The sequence below is a fragment of the Amyelois transitella genome, chromosome 4, assembly GCF_032362555.1.
Source record: "Amyelois transitella isolate CPQ chromosome 4, ilAmyTran1.1, whole genome shotgun sequence".
Classification (NCBI taxonomy): Eukaryota; Metazoa; Arthropoda; class Insecta; order Lepidoptera; family Pyralidae; genus Amyelois; species Amyelois transitella.
The window spans coordinates 5,721,036-5,740,272 of record NC_083507.1 but is presented as its reverse complement, the minus strand read 5'-3'; the positions used below and the strand labels follow the sequence as shown (position 1 = coordinate 5,740,272).

At 35.7% G+C, this 19,237-nt stretch overlaps 3 protein-coding genes across 4 annotated transcripts in view; 1 reads left to right on the top strand and 2 right to left on the bottom strand.

The window, feature by feature from the left end:
* LOC106138697 (guanine nucleotide-releasing factor 2) overlaps positions 1–1,892 on the bottom strand; it is a 32,040-nt gene extending 30,148 nt beyond the window's left edge. Inside the window, exon 1 of the mRNA XM_060953936.1 lies at positions 1,692–1,892. Coding sequence (XP_060809919.1) covers positions 1,692–1,728 — 37 coding nt within the window. The 5' untranslated portion in view covers positions 1,729–1,892. The remainder of the gene's footprint in view (positions 1–1,691) is intronic.
* Positions 1,893–4,249: 2,357 nt separating this feature from the next.
* Positions 4,250–13,956, top strand: LOC106138710 (parafibromin). Its single transcript, XM_060954275.1, has 12 exons — positions 4,250–4,613; positions 4,722–4,830; positions 4,915–5,034; positions 7,226–7,371; positions 7,834–8,056; positions 8,249–8,420; positions 8,532–8,669; positions 9,061–9,238; positions 9,734–9,851; positions 10,690–10,831; positions 11,244–11,385; positions 11,828–13,956. The coding sequence occupies exons 1-12, from the start codon at positions 4,483–4,485 to the stop codon at positions 11,862–11,864; spliced, it is 1,656 nt and encodes a 551-aa protein (XP_060810258.1). The 5' UTR covers positions 4,250–4,482; the 3' UTR covers positions 11,865–13,956.
* Positions 12,805–19,237, bottom strand: part of LOC106138709 (b(0,+)-type amino acid transporter 1) — a 26,422-nt gene continuing 19,989 nt past the window's right edge. For both annotated transcript variants that reach the window (XM_013339957.2, XM_013339956.2), the window contains exons 4-13: positions 18,520–18,621; positions 17,864–17,970; positions 17,395–17,530; positions 17,001–17,126; positions 16,421–16,568; positions 15,862–16,089; positions 15,617–15,713; positions 15,363–15,512; positions 14,887–15,055; positions 12,805–14,565 (exon numbers count right to left, since the gene is read on the bottom strand). In XM_013339957.2, the coding sequence (XP_013195411.1) occupies positions 14,498–14,565; positions 14,887–15,055; positions 15,363–15,512; positions 15,617–15,713; positions 15,862–16,089; positions 16,421–16,568; positions 17,001–17,126; positions 17,395–17,530; positions 17,864–17,970; positions 18,520–18,621 (1,331 nt within the window). In that variant the 3' untranslated portion in view covers positions 12,805–14,497. The remainder of the gene's footprint in view (positions 14,566–14,886; positions 15,056–15,362; positions 15,513–15,616; positions 15,714–15,861; positions 16,090–16,420; positions 16,569–17,000; positions 17,127–17,394; positions 17,531–17,863; positions 17,971–18,519; positions 18,622–19,237) is intronic.

Genomic DNA, 19,237 nt, shown 5'->3' with positions numbered 1-19,237 from the left:
TTAGAGAAATTAGACTGCCTGACGGCTGATGACTCCACCCACTTTAGAATCTTGTGATACACTAGTTTAAAGCGCTTTGATCGTCTTGTCGCCTACCACGACATCCACAAAAGAATAATGCTCTACCTGACACTGCTGAAAACCTATAACTAGTACAAGTAACAAAAAGTTCATGATAACTACTCATAGGAAAGTAACATTTGCGCAGGGCTTTGCTCCCGTGGGAATTCCCAGAAAAAAGCAACCTATGATACTCCTGAAGGTCTATTCTATATCTGTGAAAATCAGTCAAAGTAATTTTTGAGTTTGTGAACTCTTACTTGTTAGTAACAAATTATGGTTTTTCAATAGCAAGTATCTGGATACCAAATTTAGAAAAATTTAGATTTCTCTTGATAAGTCTTTCAACTGACACACTATGCCACCTCCTTATTTCTAAAGAGCTTTCTTTATTTTTTTATTTTTATTATGATATTGTAATTTCTTGTATAATCAATTTTTGTAAGTATTTATTTATTTTTGTAAGGATATATGAGACTCAGAGGTGTATTCAGAGTTTCTGTATATTACCATTATTGATGCAGCACTGCTCCTGCCCAGCTATATTCTGATAATGATTTCATAAGTCAATAAATTTTCACCAAAATAGATAACCATTAAAGGAAAACCATAAATTTTAAATTTGTCGCTAGTGGAAGTGGATTCAGCACCATTATTGAATTGAAAAAAGTTGAACAATATCGGTGGATGGATATGCAATACTTAACATACTAGCCAAAGAAATTTGAGTAAATATTACACCTATTTGAAATGTTTTTTCTTTTCAATGGTTTTTGACAAATCTATGATAAAAGCTGTGAGACACTTAAAATTTTTGGTAGAAATTCAAATTTAATTCTTAAGTTTGAATTTCTTCTACTCTTTGTAAAAGGTTTTTACTATAGACTAGTTAATAATGGGTAACTGACCATAAGTGTTTGTTTATTGCATGAGTTACATGAATGTTGCAGTAAATTTTTACTTATACAATGCCTACAGAAGCCAAATAAACAACTTACAACTTTTAACAGGATTATTAACAGGAACATGAAGTGGACAAGGACTAAGATATCTTCTGTTTGTATTAAAGTATTTAATGGATATCTTAATAAAAACAAAATAAATAGAAGAGCTCTTATTTAATTAATCTGTCACCTGTGGGGCAATATACCTATATGTATAACTTTACATGTATTCATATTGTACAAGACAATATAGACATACAAAAATCAATCATATATCAATATTCAATTTCATTCAAACATTCAATAACTCATATTGAGTTTATTCTAAATATTTATTTTCTTTCTCTCTATCTATTTGATTTCGTTATTGTTATGATGGAGACCCCGGATGTTAGCCTGATTTCCTAGCTTGTTAGCTTGGATTTTTCTGTCGTTTCACTGTAATATTATGGTATGGGTTGTAAATATAGTAGGTACCATTGAGATAAGTAATGATATATTTTTCCTTCCTACTCGCTAATTTAGAGACACGACAATTTATATAATAACGTCAAGTCTGATTAATAAGTGAAGCTTTGCTCAAATAATTAATTAAACATTTGTATGTGTATAAGAACCATAAATTTAGAAGACAGACTAAAAGACGATATAAAAAGAAAAGTAGAATGTATGTAACGCATTACTTACCTTGTCCACATTTCTCAGTCTTTGGAGTAGAAGTCATTGTTCATTTATATTTATTACACCATGGCATATTAGCACACTAAATGAAATCTAACATAAATCAAATAGTTAATAAATAATTGAATTTAATCACAAATTTATCAATTGTTGGATTTGTAAACCAGACCGGCAGCCATGTTTTGAAAGACGAAGTAGGTACATATTATGAATAGACAAACCATTTTCTGAACGCGGTCAAAAATAAAATTCAATGATGTTATGTCAATGTCAACTTGACAGTAAAACATTTAATAAAATTAAATTAAAATAAAATTTTCAATTCATTATTATGGGACATCCATGGGAAATTCATCATTAAGTAAAAAGAAAGAAAAAAAGATACTTACAAACTAAAAAACTAAAACTACTTATAAAAATAAAGAAAAAAGATGACTACAAACTAAAATTTAATTTATAAATTGTACAGTCCCTGCATAGCATCAACATGCGGGAGTGTGCCTAGAAGGCTGGCAGCATTGCCAATTTGAATGGCAATGCTGATTCTCTGAGCCAGATAATTTCCAGCCCTCCGGTCACGAGATACCTCAATCAGCTTTTTCGACAATTGTCGGAAAAGCTGATGGGCAGATGGGCCCCACGGTCCCAGAGTTTCCACCCCAAAAGGTTCAAAGGTATAGGTATTACCGATACCTACATATTTGCGCCTTTTGAGGTTTTCTGCCTCATTTGCAGCAGAACCGGCCTTAGATTTAGTACCCTGAAGATGAGACGGCGCAAGTGTGTCGACACAAGTAGCATCCCACACCAAAGGCCGCCCCAATCTCCAGGGTACCAAAGTCATACCATCCGGTCTCTTGCCATCATCCCGAGCCAGACCGTTTGGTTCTAGAACGGCTGGAACATGGATGGTGGCAAGAGCACGGAGGATTATATTATTTAGGGCGGCATGGCGCCCTAAACGGCCGGCACTCCTAGGGCATGAGAGGCCGTGGTGTCCATAGCCGTCAACGGTATCCCCGCAAGGACAACTATGCGGGACCGTACAATACGCACCTAAACGCAATGCTGTTGCCAGACGGAAAGAGTCCCCATGAAGCAAAGTGCCCAGGTTGGCCGATGGTAATGCCTGCAACCAAAGACCAGATTCCCACTCCGCTACGGCCAAAAGTCGAGCGCGCTCCACAGAATTGCTAGACGACTATTACTTGACAGTTGTGTGTTTAGAGCCGTGTTCATTCACGGCTTGTCGGTCTGTCAGAGGTCTGTACTATGGATGGGTTGCAAAATGAAAGTGCCGGTTTCGTTTATTCATCATTAAAATTATTAATTTTCAGGTTTTATTTTAATTTGTAACTTTAAATTACGTAAATGTTTAAAATAGAATAGAATAGATTTATTTTCAAAATTGGATACAAGGTATGACTTATTAACGGCACATCACTCAAATCTAATTATATCTACTACCGCTTCCAAAGCCCATGTGTCGAAGAAGCGATGGAACAAACTACACTGCAGCATTTTCACCGGACGTCAATTTACAAAATATAGATATCTTAAATCTAAATCGTAGACGAATGCACAAATTAAAAATATGAATTATTGTAAAACTAATGATTTCAATACGAATATTTCGTCATAATATATATACCTACACTTACTTACGAATATTTAGACAAAAGCAATCAGAAATTTCCTCACTATGGTTTAATAAAGATCCATTTACGCGTGGCGATTTTGCGAACCTTTGATTGAATACACAACACAAGCCATTGATTAAGCCGGTCCATTGTGATTAAACGATTTTGAATTATAAGAGCTAATGCTTCCCCTACTACGCGCACAATAGATATTAGATATAAACTCGTGAAGTGGCTTCGTGTGGAAAAGGCCATTTAAACGATGCCATTTTTTAAGCCATGTCAATAAATCAATCCAACAAACGAAAAATTCGTATCGCTCATAATTTACACATACATAATCCAATCGTGTAAGCCAGTTCAGTTAATATAATCGGCTCTACTTTCTCGGTTGACGAATAATATCAAACTGATACAAGGTGACCAACGTGTGAACGCTGTTTGCGGAACGCGCCAAAATGTGTGTTTGAAAAACCGACAATGTTCCAGTTACCGGCCAACGCCAACTACGATTTGTCACACATACGTTTGCAAAAAATTTGTCAAAATGGTCATGTGGAGAGGATGAATGAATGCAGGTTGACTTAGCAGATATACAAGGAGAGTGTGGAGGGAAAGGTCGGAGTGGAAAGACCTAGACGAACGTATCTTGATCAAATTAAGGAGGGTCAAGTCAAAAGTACCCGAAACCGCCGAGCTTGCATAAAGAGAGTTGTGAATGTGGATAAAGCGAAGGAAGTATGCAGAGATCGTGACAAGTGGAAAGAGGTAGTCTCTGCCTACCCCTCCGGGAAAGAGGCGTGATTTTATGTATGTATGGACGTTTGCAAAATAGCGCTCTACACATTGGCCCAATGTGCTCAGGGGTCTAATAATGTCACTATTGTCACTGACTCAGACTGACTCTGTCAGGAAGCTGTCACGTTCACGTCAGTCAGTCAGTAAATTAAGTTGGTTGTTTCGTTGCGTGGTTATACTACAGAAATTTATTTTCGCGAGTGTTTTAATTGTGGTGTAATAATTTGTCACAATTAATTAAGTATTCGAAAGTCTTAACAATGAGTTATTATCTTTATCGTTTGTGAAATTGAAAATTTAGTAAGCAAATTGTGGAACAGTGAAATAGCAAGCCACAGGAATACGTTTACAACGTAATCATGGCGGATCCGTTGAGTTTGCTTCGGCAATACAACGTAAATAAAAAAGAGATTATCGAACGTGATAATCAAATTATATTTGGGGAGTTTTCTTGGCCAAAAAATGTTAAAACCAACTACCTCATGTGGGGGTAAGTGATTTCGTTAGACAATGTTTTTGTTAAAACCATAGAAGGTACTTTGTTAAAACAATCAGCGAATTTTTTGTAGATCCTCTTATCATTACATAAATATTTTAGGTCTGGGAAGGATGCCTCACATGTCAAGGAATATTACACGCTTGAATGTCTTCTATTCATTCTTAAAAACATTCAACTGACACATCCAGTTTATGTGCGTCAAGCAGCTGTAAGTACTTTACAAGATGTCCTAAGAAAAATACTATATTAATTAACATGCCCATATTATATAAACACCATGTGGTATTTTCAGGCAGCGAATATTCCGGCTGTCCGTCGTCCAGATCGTAAAGAGTTATTAGCATACTTGAATGGAGAAACTGCTACCTGTGCTTCCATTGACAAAAGTGCACCTCTGGAGATACCAACTCAGGTTAGTTATATTATAAGTGACAACATCTATCAATAAACATTGTTTGAAAGTGCGGTTTTATTTAGTGAAGACCTATAATTGGCTCTTAAATGTATAATTTATAAGCTAATGATTGTAAAACTTGTTTTCGATACAAAATACACCCAGTTCTTTGTGTAAAATAATTTGAATGGCAATGACAATAGAAGTTCACCGCCTTGGATTCATGTCGAATTCATTTCAAGTACAAGCCATCCGACTGTGGAATTCCCTTCCTGAATCTATTCAGAAAGCGCCTAATAGATTTGCATTCAGGGAGCAAGTCTATAAACATCTTTTTGACCAGTAGTTTTTTTTTTTTTTAAACTACACAATCATCCAACTTATGTAGTATATGTATGTTTATTTTATATACTGTATATATTTATCGTCAAACTTATATATGTAAACTATATTATATGTAAGTATATAAGGTATTCTATTATTCTATTCTATTATTCATATTTTTCTTATTATTATTATATATATTTTTTTTACACTCATTGCACCACCCGTACGTCCATCTCAGTTTGGTCCAAAGGTTCGACTGGCAGAGAATGCCTTGTGGCATTAAGTCCACCTGTTGTACATTTTCGTGCATAAAGTTTAAATAAATAAATAAGTATGAATCTTCTTGTTTGTCACATTCTGTCTTCCATCATCAATATTTTCTTGTGTTACTGCTGGTTTTGGCCGACTAGTGCAAGGAACTGTAGTGAGAGAGAAACATCCACGATGAAACTCAGAATAAAGGAAATTGTGAAAAATTCTCTCATCTCTGCATGTTACAAATTTCACGCGGGGTGCGCCTTTCGACTTTTCTCTCTGCTTGATCTGGTTTTCAGCATCCTCGGATTTTAGTCCATATCATCTTTTGTGATGTCCAGCGATAATCTTTTCGGCCAGCCCCTTTTACCTAGGCCCGGCAGTAGCGGCATGGCCAGACATCTGTTCCCTAAGTAGTCTGCAAAGTTGTCCGCAGACAGGGCCGTACTAGCATAGGCGGCTCTCCTCCATTTTGTCTGCTATCTCACGGACATGAAGGCTTATGCAGATATAGGAGTCCTTCACATGGAGTTCTTCCATGATACTCCACACATCCAGTGTAGCATTTTCAGTTCTGAGACACGCAGGTTTTGCTTATGCCGCTCCAGCATAGGACAGGCCTAATGATGGATTGGTTAGACTGAAAGGGCAGGTGTCGACACATTCAGATTCATTCCTTCCACGCTTTAGCCCGTTGCACCAGTGTCTCCATATCATCAGCATACATGAGATGGGAAAGGGTTAGTATAACCAACAGCAGACTGTACTAAAGAACCAGAGCCGCGATATGTGTCGCGGATTACATCAATTTCTGGGAACCCTTAAGAGTGTTTATTTCTCCATGATAATCCTTAGGGCAAAAACAGGGTACATAGTTTCCAGACCGGGGCGGAATCCATTTTGACACTCTGAGACTGCATACTTCTATCAGATCCAGGAGTCAATTATCCGCTCGAAGAGCTTCATGGTTTGGAACGTGATTTTTTGTGTCGCCATATTTGCTACGCTATTGCATTGATCCTTTTCCCTTGAAGACTGGAGTAATAATACTCAGCCGCCACTGGTCACGGATTTTCCCAGTGAAGAGGATGCGGTTGAATAAATTTGTAAAAATGCCTACACCACGAGGACCCATCGCCTTCCAGGCCTCGGGACCAGAGCGGAACCGACAGCCTTTCAATTCTTCATACGACGAAGAGCCGAGTGAACCTCCTCAGACGTTGTCTGTGGCATAAAATTTAAGAGTCCCAGATTTAGTGGCTGTCTGGGTGGCTGCACCTCTCTGTGCTGCTGGTTCAGAAGTTTCTGTTCTGGCCCTCCCACACCTTTCTTATGAATGTATATTATGTATGTATGAATCATTGAATAAGAAAGAAATGAAAGTTTAGAATAATATTAAATTTTATACACATAACGGGTTTGAGTCTAATTTCTTCCTGGGTATTCTATTCTTTTCCGTGTGACCGTCGTATTAGTATTATCAGCAAACAACTAGGAACTCAAGCTGAATGCAGGATGTAGTGTTTAGATTTATAAGTAAATATTGTTCTATATTTATTTATAAGTAAAACATTTTAAAATCATGTGTTATAAAAATTATTTTAGCAGAACTTAATATATTTTGTAGGTAAAACGCACCCATGACCATGACGGCGGAGAATCTGCAGCCAAAAAGCCTCGTATTGAAGAAACACATGTGCAGAAAGTACGCGAGCAACTTGCGGCTCGTCTTGATGCTCCGAAAGAGGCGTCTGTCACAGTTGATAACATCAAGTAAGGATTGTAATTTAGATTATTAATCTATAAAAGAAAAAAATGTTTTACATGTTTTGTACAGATATGAAATTATACTCCTCTTTTAGGAGTAGTCTTAACTATAAGACTACTCCTCTTTTTCATGGAGTAACACTTAACGAACATTTAAATAGTTTATGGAGTTGATATGTTTAAATGTTGAGTATGGCCTGCACGACGCTGTTTTTATCGCGCAAAAAACTTCGCGGCCTGCGGACCTGAAGCAATCTCAAAAATTTGAATTAGAAGGTATCTTGTAAAATGGAGTAAAAAGATAGAAAACTGATCCATAGTTTTATACTATTTGATAACTATACAATATTTTAAAATTTAAAATGAAATTAATCAGGTATATAAATAATGTTTGATGATAAATAAAATAATGAACCAAGTCACAGTACCTACTTTTAAATTAATTACCTCATTTATTTTAATTTTTAGGTCCTTATCAGATGCTATGTCAGTTGAGAAAATTGCTGCTATCAAAGCGAAACGTTTAGCTAAAAAAAGAACAACAATCAAAAGCAATGATTATACAGACAACTTGGTGGTTGGATCTGATTTGCGGGCCATCCTTGATTATGATGTTGATCTCACAAAAGATATCATTAGTCGAGAGAGGCAGTGGAGGACCAGAACAACAGTATTACAAAGTAATGGAAAAGTAAGTATGAAACCCAAAAATATGTAGCATAACAGTACACATGCGTGCTCTCTTCTTTCAAAATTTCCCCAAAAAATATACCTGCTTATATGTTCCTGATTTTTTGTCTGTTCCTGTGTCTGTAACTGCTTCCTGATAATAAATTTTATTTCAGTTAATTATGACTCCCTTAAAAAATGTGTACATTTCCAGACATTTTCGAAGAGTATTCTGGCACTATTGGCTAGTATCAAAGCTCGAGAGGAAGGAAGACCAGGAATCCCGCGGCCTCCACCAGTTGTAATGCCACAGCCAACCATTTTACCTGCACAGCAAACTCAATACAACAGATACGATCAGGAAAGATTTAATAGGCAAAAAGAAGGTATCTCATACAATAATCACTAAGCTTATTATTACAGCTTGTTATCAGTTATTTTTAACGTACACATTCAAATACTCAAAATAATGTACAAATGGTGTATTTAATTTTCAGAAACTGAGGGTTTCAAAATCGACACTATGGGCACATACCACGGGATGACCCTAAAGTCTGTGTTGGTGCCCGAAGGCCCGAGCGTACCGGCTGCGGCTCGCGCTCCCCAGACACCAAATCATCCGCGGCAGATGCAACGTAAATATCATACTCTAATTTATTACAGTAAGATGTCCTAAAAAAGAATAATCCAATTTCGCGGAAGATTGACTATTGATTCATAAATCTCAAACAATGTAAACAACTTTATGTAAATATATTTAGTACAGTAGGTAGGTATGTATGTACAGCCTTACATACAGATACAGTTTGAGTTAGCCCCAAAGTAAGTTTGAGACTTGTTTCTTCTTCCTCCTGGCGTCCCGGATAATAGGGCCAAAAGTTATGCATTGGTTTTTGCAGTTACAGTACATATTCTAGAATGCCATCTATCAACTAACAATCCATTCAATACTATAAATGGACAGTGTTTGTTATATCTTTGTTGCACAGAAGAGTGAATAACATATTGTTCTACTTATATGCTTAGGTCCGATATCTAGCAGTACCCCGGGCGGGCCCCGACGCGAGCTGCTGCCGGCCGCGGCGGCGCGCGCGCCGGCGGGCGGCGGCAAGCGGCCGTCGCGCACGCCCATCATCATCATCCCCGCCGCAACCACCGCCCTCATATCCATGTTCAACGTCAAGGACATGTTGCAGGACCTCAAGTAACTATACTTTTTTGATTCTTTCTCGATATGAAGTGAACTCTACGGTTATATGCAAATATTTTACTCTGAAGGAGAGGCAAAGTATTATATTTTTTATGCATTAATGATGAGTAATGCAGGTATTCGTGTTTCAATCCTATATTTATTAGGATATAATCCAAACTCTTGTGTCCTATTGAATTTTCAATAAAAACCTTGTTAAAATTCAGAAGAATGTCTAAACAGGATTCAGTGGTCCGGTTCCTCTGTACATTGCATCAAACTTTGATTGTTAACCATCTGAACTTGAATTCATTTTCTGATTGAGTTTATGACAATATTTAAGATCAATCACTTAACATCGTTATCTATTTATTAGTTTAAGTTATTTTTTATTCAATTCAATAGTAAATTTTAAATTTGTATTTTCATAACTTGTTTTCTAAAGAAAAATAGCACTAAAGTCCACCAACTATAGGTCCGATTGATTATTTTTTATTGTGTTTGCGTCAGATTTGTACCTGTGGAGCAAAAGAAAGCCGAAGGTTCTGTTCGTGAAAACGAAGTACTGCTTCAGAGGAGGAAGGGAGCCACCGGTGACCAAGTTCCTAACAATGCAAATTCAACCACGGTTTGTATCATTCTGTATGACTCTATTTAAAAAAATATTTGTCAGTAATAAGTTTGTCTTGAGATCGCGAAAGATGATATGCGAGCAAAAAGATTAAATACCGAGGATGACGAAAGCTGGACAAAGTGGAAAAGAAATGTCGGAAAGCGGACTCTGGGTCCCAAGCTTAAGCAAGCAGTTGACGTTGTAACGACGAACATGCAAGATGAGACACTAATAAGCCAGTAAAAAAAAGAGTGTTAATTAGATCATAATAAGTACTAAATTAAAATAAAGGAGCTGGAAGTCGGGTGGGCGATCTCATAAAGCCTAATTATAATTACCCATCAAAGCTAGTAGATACTCTTTTGTCGATTTTAAATTGCAGAACATTTATTTGTTTTAAATTATGTTTTTCAGGAAGTAAAGGCAAGTTGTACAGTTTTAACGATCACACTACATTAAATGATTTTATAATTATTTTTATAAACATCGCTGTCCTATCTATTTCTTTTCTGGATATTTTTGCCAGCACTTAGCTAAAGAATGTAACTTTCTTAACTTTATTTTATTGAGTTTGTGTAATACAGACTCTTTCATAGGATTTTAAATAATTATTTCAGAACATTCTTTATTTTTCCAGTTTCGCTTGTTAAATTGCAAACACAGTTTTCTTTTAAAAAGAGAAATAAACGAGAGTAGAGAAAATCTGTCCCATTGCAGGGTATAATTTTCAAGTGCCAATCCTTATACCTTTCATGATAAATGCGTAAATGCAAATTCTTCATTAAGTGTTATTAAATTAAGGATACAGATTAAACTTATCAGAATCGAAATCAAATAAGTTTTCATTTTACAGGTGCCATACCGTGTAGTGGATAACCCGGCCAGGTTGTCTGCAGCGGAGTGGGACCGAGTGGTGGCCGTGTTCGTGCAGGGCCCGGCTTGGCAATTCAAAGGCTGGCCGTGGGATGGAAATCCAGTGCAAATATTTGCTAACAGTGAGAATGATTATTGAATAGACCAAAAATTTTCGGGTGTGACTTAATTAAGAAAAAAATTACGCACGCTTAAAAATATTTGCATAATAGGGTATTCATTTGTATGATATATTCTTACTATTCTTGTCTTTGTTTCTTCACTATTCTTGTCGTCGTCTAACTTATTCCAGTCCTAATATGTGTGCGACAGAAAAATTATATATTCGTCCTAGCTTTTTACCTTGAAAAAACTAGAGACTGTGAGAGTTTAAAGGAGTATTGATCGGTGCAAATTTATGTGACAGAATTGATGAATAGCCCTTTGCAGGGCAAAGGCCTTCTCGTTTTCCTTGCGTAGAATTCTATCCAAAGCAGACTTTTGCCATTAGATTGCTTATTATATTTATTTGAAATACTCGTGTTTTATTTCCAGTATGCGCTTTTCACCTGAAATTCGACGAGATGAAGCTGGACGCGAACGTGGCCCGCTGGGCCGTCACGGTACTCAACCTGAGCCGCACCAAGCGGCATCTCGACCGCGCCGTGCTGCTCGGCTTCTGGGAGACTCTAGACAAGTATGTATTGTTACATTCCTTTTCTCTACAAACTGTTTTTTTTTAATATAAATGAAAAAGTATAATAATTTAAAAGAAAACACGATAAAACAACTCATTTAATTTTTGACGATTAGAATGATAGTTGTCAAATTGTTACTTCATATGTTGTGTCTTTGTCGCTCCTATAACACAGTCCCAAAATGATTATATTGATTACAAATGTAGTATTGTAATGCGTATTCGGTCCTCGCGCTCAATATGTTGGTTATTTTCAAAATACTTTTTATCTGCTTCGGATTCGTCATCTTCCCAATGTTTGTCTCGGTTTCCTCATCTGCTGCCGCTTCAGTGAAGAACATTGTTATATCCCTTATGGACCTTGAAAAGTTCCATGTAATACCGTGTATGACATACCATTCATACCACTTTTTATATTCTAACCTTGTACTTTTTTTTACAGGCACATGATGAAAAATAAACCACATCTTAGGTTCTAAGTTTGTTGTAGCTTTATAAATTTTATCCTATAGTGTGAATATATAAAATGCCTTCAAAGAAAAATGAGTCTAAGTCAATTCATGCCATTTGAGGAACATTTTGGCTTTGGGTTATGTATCATACTGACACAATGTTGAGTAATATCAAAGTTTTTTTAATGTTTTGACATTTATGTATGACTCCGGTATTAATGACATACAGTGTTATACTTGCCAATACTTATAACTATGGACTTGTAACTTCACTTCAATTATTTTAAAATATCAAATTAAAAATATGTCTTTGCTTATGTCAACTAAAGTGGGGAATTGACAGATTACCCCAACCGTTTAGTTAAAATTGGTAATCTGTGTAGAGAACCCCTTTACAAATTTCATTGCTTGACTATGTGCCCTTGTACCTACACTTTTTAACTTCTGGTCCCTACTACACCAAGGTCAAGTGACTTTTATATGCGTAAAAGCCTTTAATGTGTTATAAGAGTGCAATTTATTTATAACTAAGATAGATAATCATTTTCTAACTTGATTTGAATATATGTTCACAATTATCGAAAGAGTGCATTATGTGAAAACGTGGATTGATTATTTTTTGACAATAGCTCATTTTGATAAATATTTCTAGAAGATTGTTCATCACAGATAGTTATAATATTGTTGAAAAAAATTGTCTCGAATATTTACTGCTTTCATAATTTGTATGATATTGATAATGATACCAAAATACTTTAAATGGTACTGAAATGTTCAAAGATCTGTGATCTTTGTTTATTGCAACAATAAATTGTTGACCAGGATATTGGTATTTTTCTTCATATTTCAAGATGAACGCAAATTTAGGCGCACCATGCAAAACAAACGCAATCACTGCGGGGTGCGTCACCAAGCACTTCACTTTCCCCCTTTTTGTATTTTGAGTGTCGGCGAAGAAAAAACACAATTTGTTTTTAATTTTGTCTTTATTTAAAATTTCATTTATTTCTATTGTAATTGTATAACAATAAATAATTCTGTTCTCTTTGAGAGATAAGTACATACATATGTTATTATTATTTATGCAATGTATAATAGGTATGTATTTAATGATATTTCTGTACACAAAATAAAACCATTCGTTACTACCCATAACAATATCACATCGTTAGGTGTATGTACTCGCTGTGTGCCCACTTTTACTTAGTAAATAGGTACAATGTTTATGATAATAATCATTTACACGTGGATTTTATTTTTCTACAAACATTTGGCAAAAATTTATTTTTAAGCTGGTAACAAGAGCGTTTTAGCCCGTCTTTATATTAAAGTTTTCCTGAGAAATCCTTATCAATCCTATTACAATCAGTAAATATAAAAATATTTTTAATAAAAACAGAATGCTGACGGTTTCGCTATGCCCCGGTAAGGAATGATAGGACCAAATTTTACCAGTCGCACAGCTTGCCGCCTGAACATTGTCAATACGTTATTTATTAGAAAACACACACTCTAGTCTTTGACTTGGGGTAGCATGTACCTGTAGTGAACCCTAGATTCCTTAGATTATATCGATATGGACGAAAGTGCCATGATACATCACTATCTACTATATAAATACTTGAAATCTAAGGTTAACATTGAACCTATGGTTAAGTTTACTTCACATATTGCTATCCCCTTTATGGTGAGTAAAAACTGTAAAAATATGTAAATTAAATGACACATTATCTAGATTCCCCAATAACTATGTTGTCTAGATGAGTATGAGCTACGAACTATGAGTTTAGCACAATCACTCATAGTGACGCGAACGGGGATACAAGCCGGCTCAAAATTAGCTGCAGTCAAATTTCAATGATAGGTAACAAATTAAAACTAAAATTGAAAAGGTAATAAAACGCACAAGCCCTAATATTTTATTAATGTGACCTCGTGGTAAATTTATACCTAGCAGATCCATATTTAGAATTGATTATTTAAATACTTTGTATGTTTTTTACAATATGTTTTTGTTTCTTTCTAACATTCATAGCTAAGCTCTTATTATCTCGATTAGCATGTCCCCCATAGGAATGATTCGTGCAAACTAATGAAATGAACGATGATTTCTATCTAATGTTCACAAAAATATGCTGTTTTATACTTATTACATAATATCATACATAAATAGCACAACATAATATGGAGCTTTTAAATCTTATTTGAATTTGGAACAATTCACATGTTTTGTTACTTGGCTATAAGACATCAATATCAAAGTTGAATATTGATTCATTTAAAGAAATTTAATAAACAATTATTGCATTAAATTTTTCGTCATAAACACTCATTTAATAACCTGAGATAAGGAACAACATTTCAGTCAAAATTAGATTTAACAACATTATGACTTTAAGAATTACTTTAAGCATTTTGTTTGTTTACATCTCATGATATGTCATCAAGCTTGATTATCGGTATCCAGCTCTTCCAGACTATGTTTATGATGTCATATACGTCTTAGCTAACAATTAAATATACGTACTTGACCATGAGATGAACACAAACAAAAATTATAGTTTTTGAAAGTAGTTTACATAACAAATGATAGGTGTCATATTAAAATTAACAATAATAATTTTGTCACAAATGCTCTTTTAAAGTCCAGCTCAGACTGCTCAGTACTCGAACGTCGTCGAAGTTGGCACCACTTCCAGCACCATTTGCAGGAAAACCGTAATTTTGTCTGTGAGAAACAATGCAAACTTTAATTAGATAATTATTACGTCAAATGAAACATATGGACACATTATCTAATACATATATGGGAAGGAACTATGAAAAAAATTATACCTAATAATGGTTTCAGTCTTAAAAATAAAACCTAATTACGTAGAGAAAGACCAACGTTTACGTGGATGGCTTGCACAAAATTATAATAAATAGGAAAGTAGAATACGTTGAAAAGACAGGGTTACCGTCTATTTTTACTACAATAAAAAAAAAACACAGAAATGTGATTTTTTTGTGGTTACTCAATTATATTGATACCTTTGATAAAACTTACCCATGAACGGCAAAGAGTATCCCCACTTGACGAAAGGTAAGTAGAACAGCAGGCCGGCGAATATAAAGGCGGTCGCGTACAGGTACTCCCACTGCGGCTTGTCCACGATCGGGGCGACCACCAGGTACGCCGACACCAGCAGTACGGCGTACGGGATCACTATTGGCACCTGAGAACAAAGAGGTGATGAGTTATTGCTCTGTTTAATATCTAGACCATTTAGCAAAAGGACATGAATGAAAGCGCGTTCTCTTTTACCATTTTCTTTCATAAAAATTTGGGCAAGTTACCCTAAGTAAGTAAACACTTAGATACTTACTGTACGTGTAAAATTTATTTAGTTGTTATAAGAAATACGTATTGGGGAAAATACTTTTTGGGCGACAGAATGTACTTAATTTAGTTTAAGGTAACTTAACCATCCATACATATTCCGACATTAAAGAAAATTTATACCTATTCTCTTTATAAATTACCTTATAAGGTCTCGGTGCGTCGGGCTTGGTGTACCGCATAACTATCAACGCCAGCATCGCGCCCCCATAGAATATCCAGGCCGTGAATGAGAAGAAGTCGATTAGAGAGTCGATCGTTCCATACAGCACCATTGTAACCGCAATCAGAGACTGGAATAATAAATGCCTAATTAGATTTTATGACATTTTTGGCGTTCTTTCGACTGAAGTTTGTCCTACTTTGTAAGCAAGCGGCCGGATCAGTAAAAACTTACATGGAATATCAGTCCAGGCGCGGGTGTGAATCGGCGTACGTGTACATACGACAGAATATCCAGTAAATGACCTTCCCGTGAGGCTGCAAAGCAAAGCCTGAAAATACAATTTAAATATTACTTTTAAAAAAACACGTGTGTACGATTTGTTTAAAATAAAAAAAAAAGTTATAAATGACGACTTCAAATTGGCAAATCTTATTGCACAAGAGCGGAGATATATAATAAATGAAGGAGACACCTACCTTCCAGCAACAAACAGGGTGCCATTAGCAGATCCGAAGGTGGAAATGGTGACCGCGAGGGGCATCAACCAGGCCATGGGCCCCAGCAGCCGGTTGCCGAAGGTAACAGCGACCGCCTCGCTGTCCATCATCTCGTTCACCGACATCACGGCTAAGTACGAAACGTTCACCAGCGCGTAGCATAGAGTTACCAGCGGAATCCCGATTATTATACTCAGTGGGAGATTTCTACAATAAATCAGAATAGAGTACACATAAAACATCCTACAGAGCCACTTTAATCCTCAAATGTTACAAAAATAGCAACTTTAGCGACTTAACGATAAAATTGGAAGATGGGTAGGTTTGAGTACCTACATGAGTTTAACATTTATTTTTGAAATAATTGGGCCATCAAAAATTCTTTATGATAATTAATTGAATCTAGTTTGTAATTTAATTCAAAGAAATTATTTCATTAGAAGTTAGTATAAAGATTTAAATCATTTTACCTAATTTCATTGCAAAAATCAAGTATTTATTTTAACTATTTATTACTAGAAATTTCACGTGCACTTACTTGGAAGGATTCTTAATTTCCTCAGTGACATAGTTGAGGTTATTCCATCCGTCGTAGGCCCAAAGGCCAGTGTAGAATGCGTTGGCAATGTTGCCCAGAGTCGCCGTGCTACTGGCGAAGTTGGGCTCCTGTAAATGTCGCGTATTACCTGCACCATACGGACACACCAACCGTCAGTCTTCGATATATGTACGGCCATGTATGAAAATATGAAATGATGTTTAAATTCTGCACCCGGCTGCTTATTGGGCATGTTACTTGTAAACCCGTTCAGATTTAACACCTAAGTATGATTACTATGGTGATTGAGGATAAAATAATAAAAAAATAGTTATAGCCAAACATGGCCTTATGTACTTTGCATGATATTTTTTTTCATTCGATCCAATAATTAATTTAACACGATTTTGTAAATAAATAAGAAAAATGCCCATGTGACTTTGTACACTTCGAGAATTAAATACTACAAACACATAGGAAACTGTAATACGTAGCCGGGTTTTTATCTACTTATTAACTTGCTAAATGATGGAGCCGATGAGGATTAAAGTAAAATGCGTTTCCTGGTTCAGTTTATTACCTAATATCAGTTTGTAAGCTCCGCCACAGACGATGATCGCGATAGCTGCCAGTTTTGCCGCCGTGAAGATATTTTGGACGTTCGTCGCCAAATTCACGCTGTAGCAGTTCACAGCTAAGATCATCACTGAAACAAGATACAAATTATGAGAAATAAATATAATTGGTGGTTTAGTGCCTGACATAATAAAAGGTAAAGGAGTAATAACATATTGTAATGTGTCGCCGTCTTGCATCGCATACTGGCTCTGCGCAGTTGAACGCTGTTTATCCTTCCTTTAGCTTCTGTTTAGCCTTCTATCAACGAATTTCTATAGTTTTATATTATTCCGATTTATTTTTATTTTTCTAATTGCAATATATGTATGTATTATTCCAATTTATGTAATACTAACCAATACAAATGACTGCTGCCAATTTGACGAGGCTGCTTGGCGGCTCGCACTCGGACACGAACGGTTCCACTGCATACTTGGCGAAACTCAAGCAGATTATGGCCATTTGTGATGGTTTCAGCACCAATGTCGATACCTGATGATTTCAAAAAAATTAATATTTTTAGATAAAGTCCTATAGGTAAAATTTTATTTTTTCTCCCTCCACATAATACGCTTCACCATATAAGTAGTGATCAAAAAGGACTTTATTTTACATCTTTCCTATGCAATAAAGATTTAAGTTTATAAATAAAGAGCTAACATATGTTAACAAAGTGTGTTAAAATTAAATATCGATTACATCAATGCAATCATAGTTCTTGGAAATCTTCATCTACATATTACATTACATCTACTTACTAGATTTGTATGTGTCAGTAGATCATTCGATACTTTCATAAGATAATATGTTAAGCACAATAATCACCCATGAGAAGAGGAATGCGGGTGGTCCTCCGAATGCGTCCATGAAGTATGCATACTCAGCTCCTGACGATGTGTTCATCGTACCCAGCTCCGCATACGCGAGCGCTCCTGTGTCAAGTAAATTTTAATTATTAGCTTGCTAAGGTAAAAGGTTGTAAATATGGTTATTTTTGGCCTTGACCCTGACCTCAATACAGAGGAGCTTGAGATCCATCTTTTGGCCATTATCCTGGATTGTGTAAAATGCAAGTTACCCTTTCCCTGTTTTAACTGTTTACTTGCTTAACATATCATTACAGTCATAGTAAGTACAAACTAAAATCATTTATGCTACCATAAGTGTTTGGTTATCAAAAATTAAACATACTTTTCGCTGAAATTGACATAGGTGTACCTAAGCAGGCATCCACTAAGAAGTTAACTCATTAATTCTTTAGAATTTATTCCAACAAACGAATTCTGTTGTATATACATTAAAATGACAAAATAGATGAACTAGCATTTAAATAACTACTTTAATTAGGCAATAAATATAAATTGGCTTGCGGATTTCCATAGATTGTTTCATACCTATACGCTAACCTTGGAGTTGCTATACGTATGGGATTACCAAATAATATAGAATAACTACATTATGTCGATTTTTATGGAGCTTACCGAGCAATGAGAGCAGGCCACATGCCATCCATATGATGAAGCTTATGCCCACTGAGCCCGTCCGCTCCAAAAGCCCAGAGGGCGAGACGAAAATTCCCGAGCCTGAAATAATAAATAGTAATAATCAATTATGTTGAACTTTTAACTTCTACGGCTAAATCGCTAGACAATTTTGATGACATTTTCCGAGAAACAGGCCACTTTTTTTGGGAAATTGCTCTGAGAGCAAACCCTCGGATAAGACCTATATAGGTACTAAGTTTTCCATAAATTACATTTTGTATTTTTCCGTTGTTCTACCGTAGAGTCGCGAGTAATAATAGATTATGTAAAACATGTTAGGACGATTTTTTAAAATGTGGTTTATTTTGACTTCAAGATTTTTCACAAACTTATAATTGATGACTTACCTTAACCACCATTCATCACAGCAAGAATTGCAATTTACTCTGCTGAACCCAGTACCTACATTAACTACTGAGATGTAGTGGTGATGACGTACAATACATGACGCACGCGACGGACGCTATATTCATAGATGGTTGATGAAAATAAATATTTATATTAGGTACCTTAGTACCCAGTCGGTTCTTAACAATAGTCTCATAGTCTTATACATACATATAAATAAAGCATGTTGTAGTAGTATGATATATAACTAAGTGCTTTACATCTGCGTGCGATGCAAGACGACACATAGTTTCAGGAAGATTTTCTA

Bases quoted from the DNA above. Each gene is read 5' to 3' on its own strand.
- LOC106138710 (XM_060954275.1), top strand. From the start codon at position 4,483: ATGGCGGATCCGTTGAGTTTGCTTCGGCAATACAACGTAAATAAAAAA. The intron at 5,035-7,225 runs GTTAGTTATATT...TATATTTTGTAG, and splicing joins CTCTGGAGATACCAACTCAG to GTAAAACGCACCCATGACCA. The intron at 8,421-8,531 runs GTATCTCATACA...TTTAATTTTCAG, and splicing joins ATTTAATAGGCAAAAAGAAG to AAACTGAGGGTTTCAAAATC.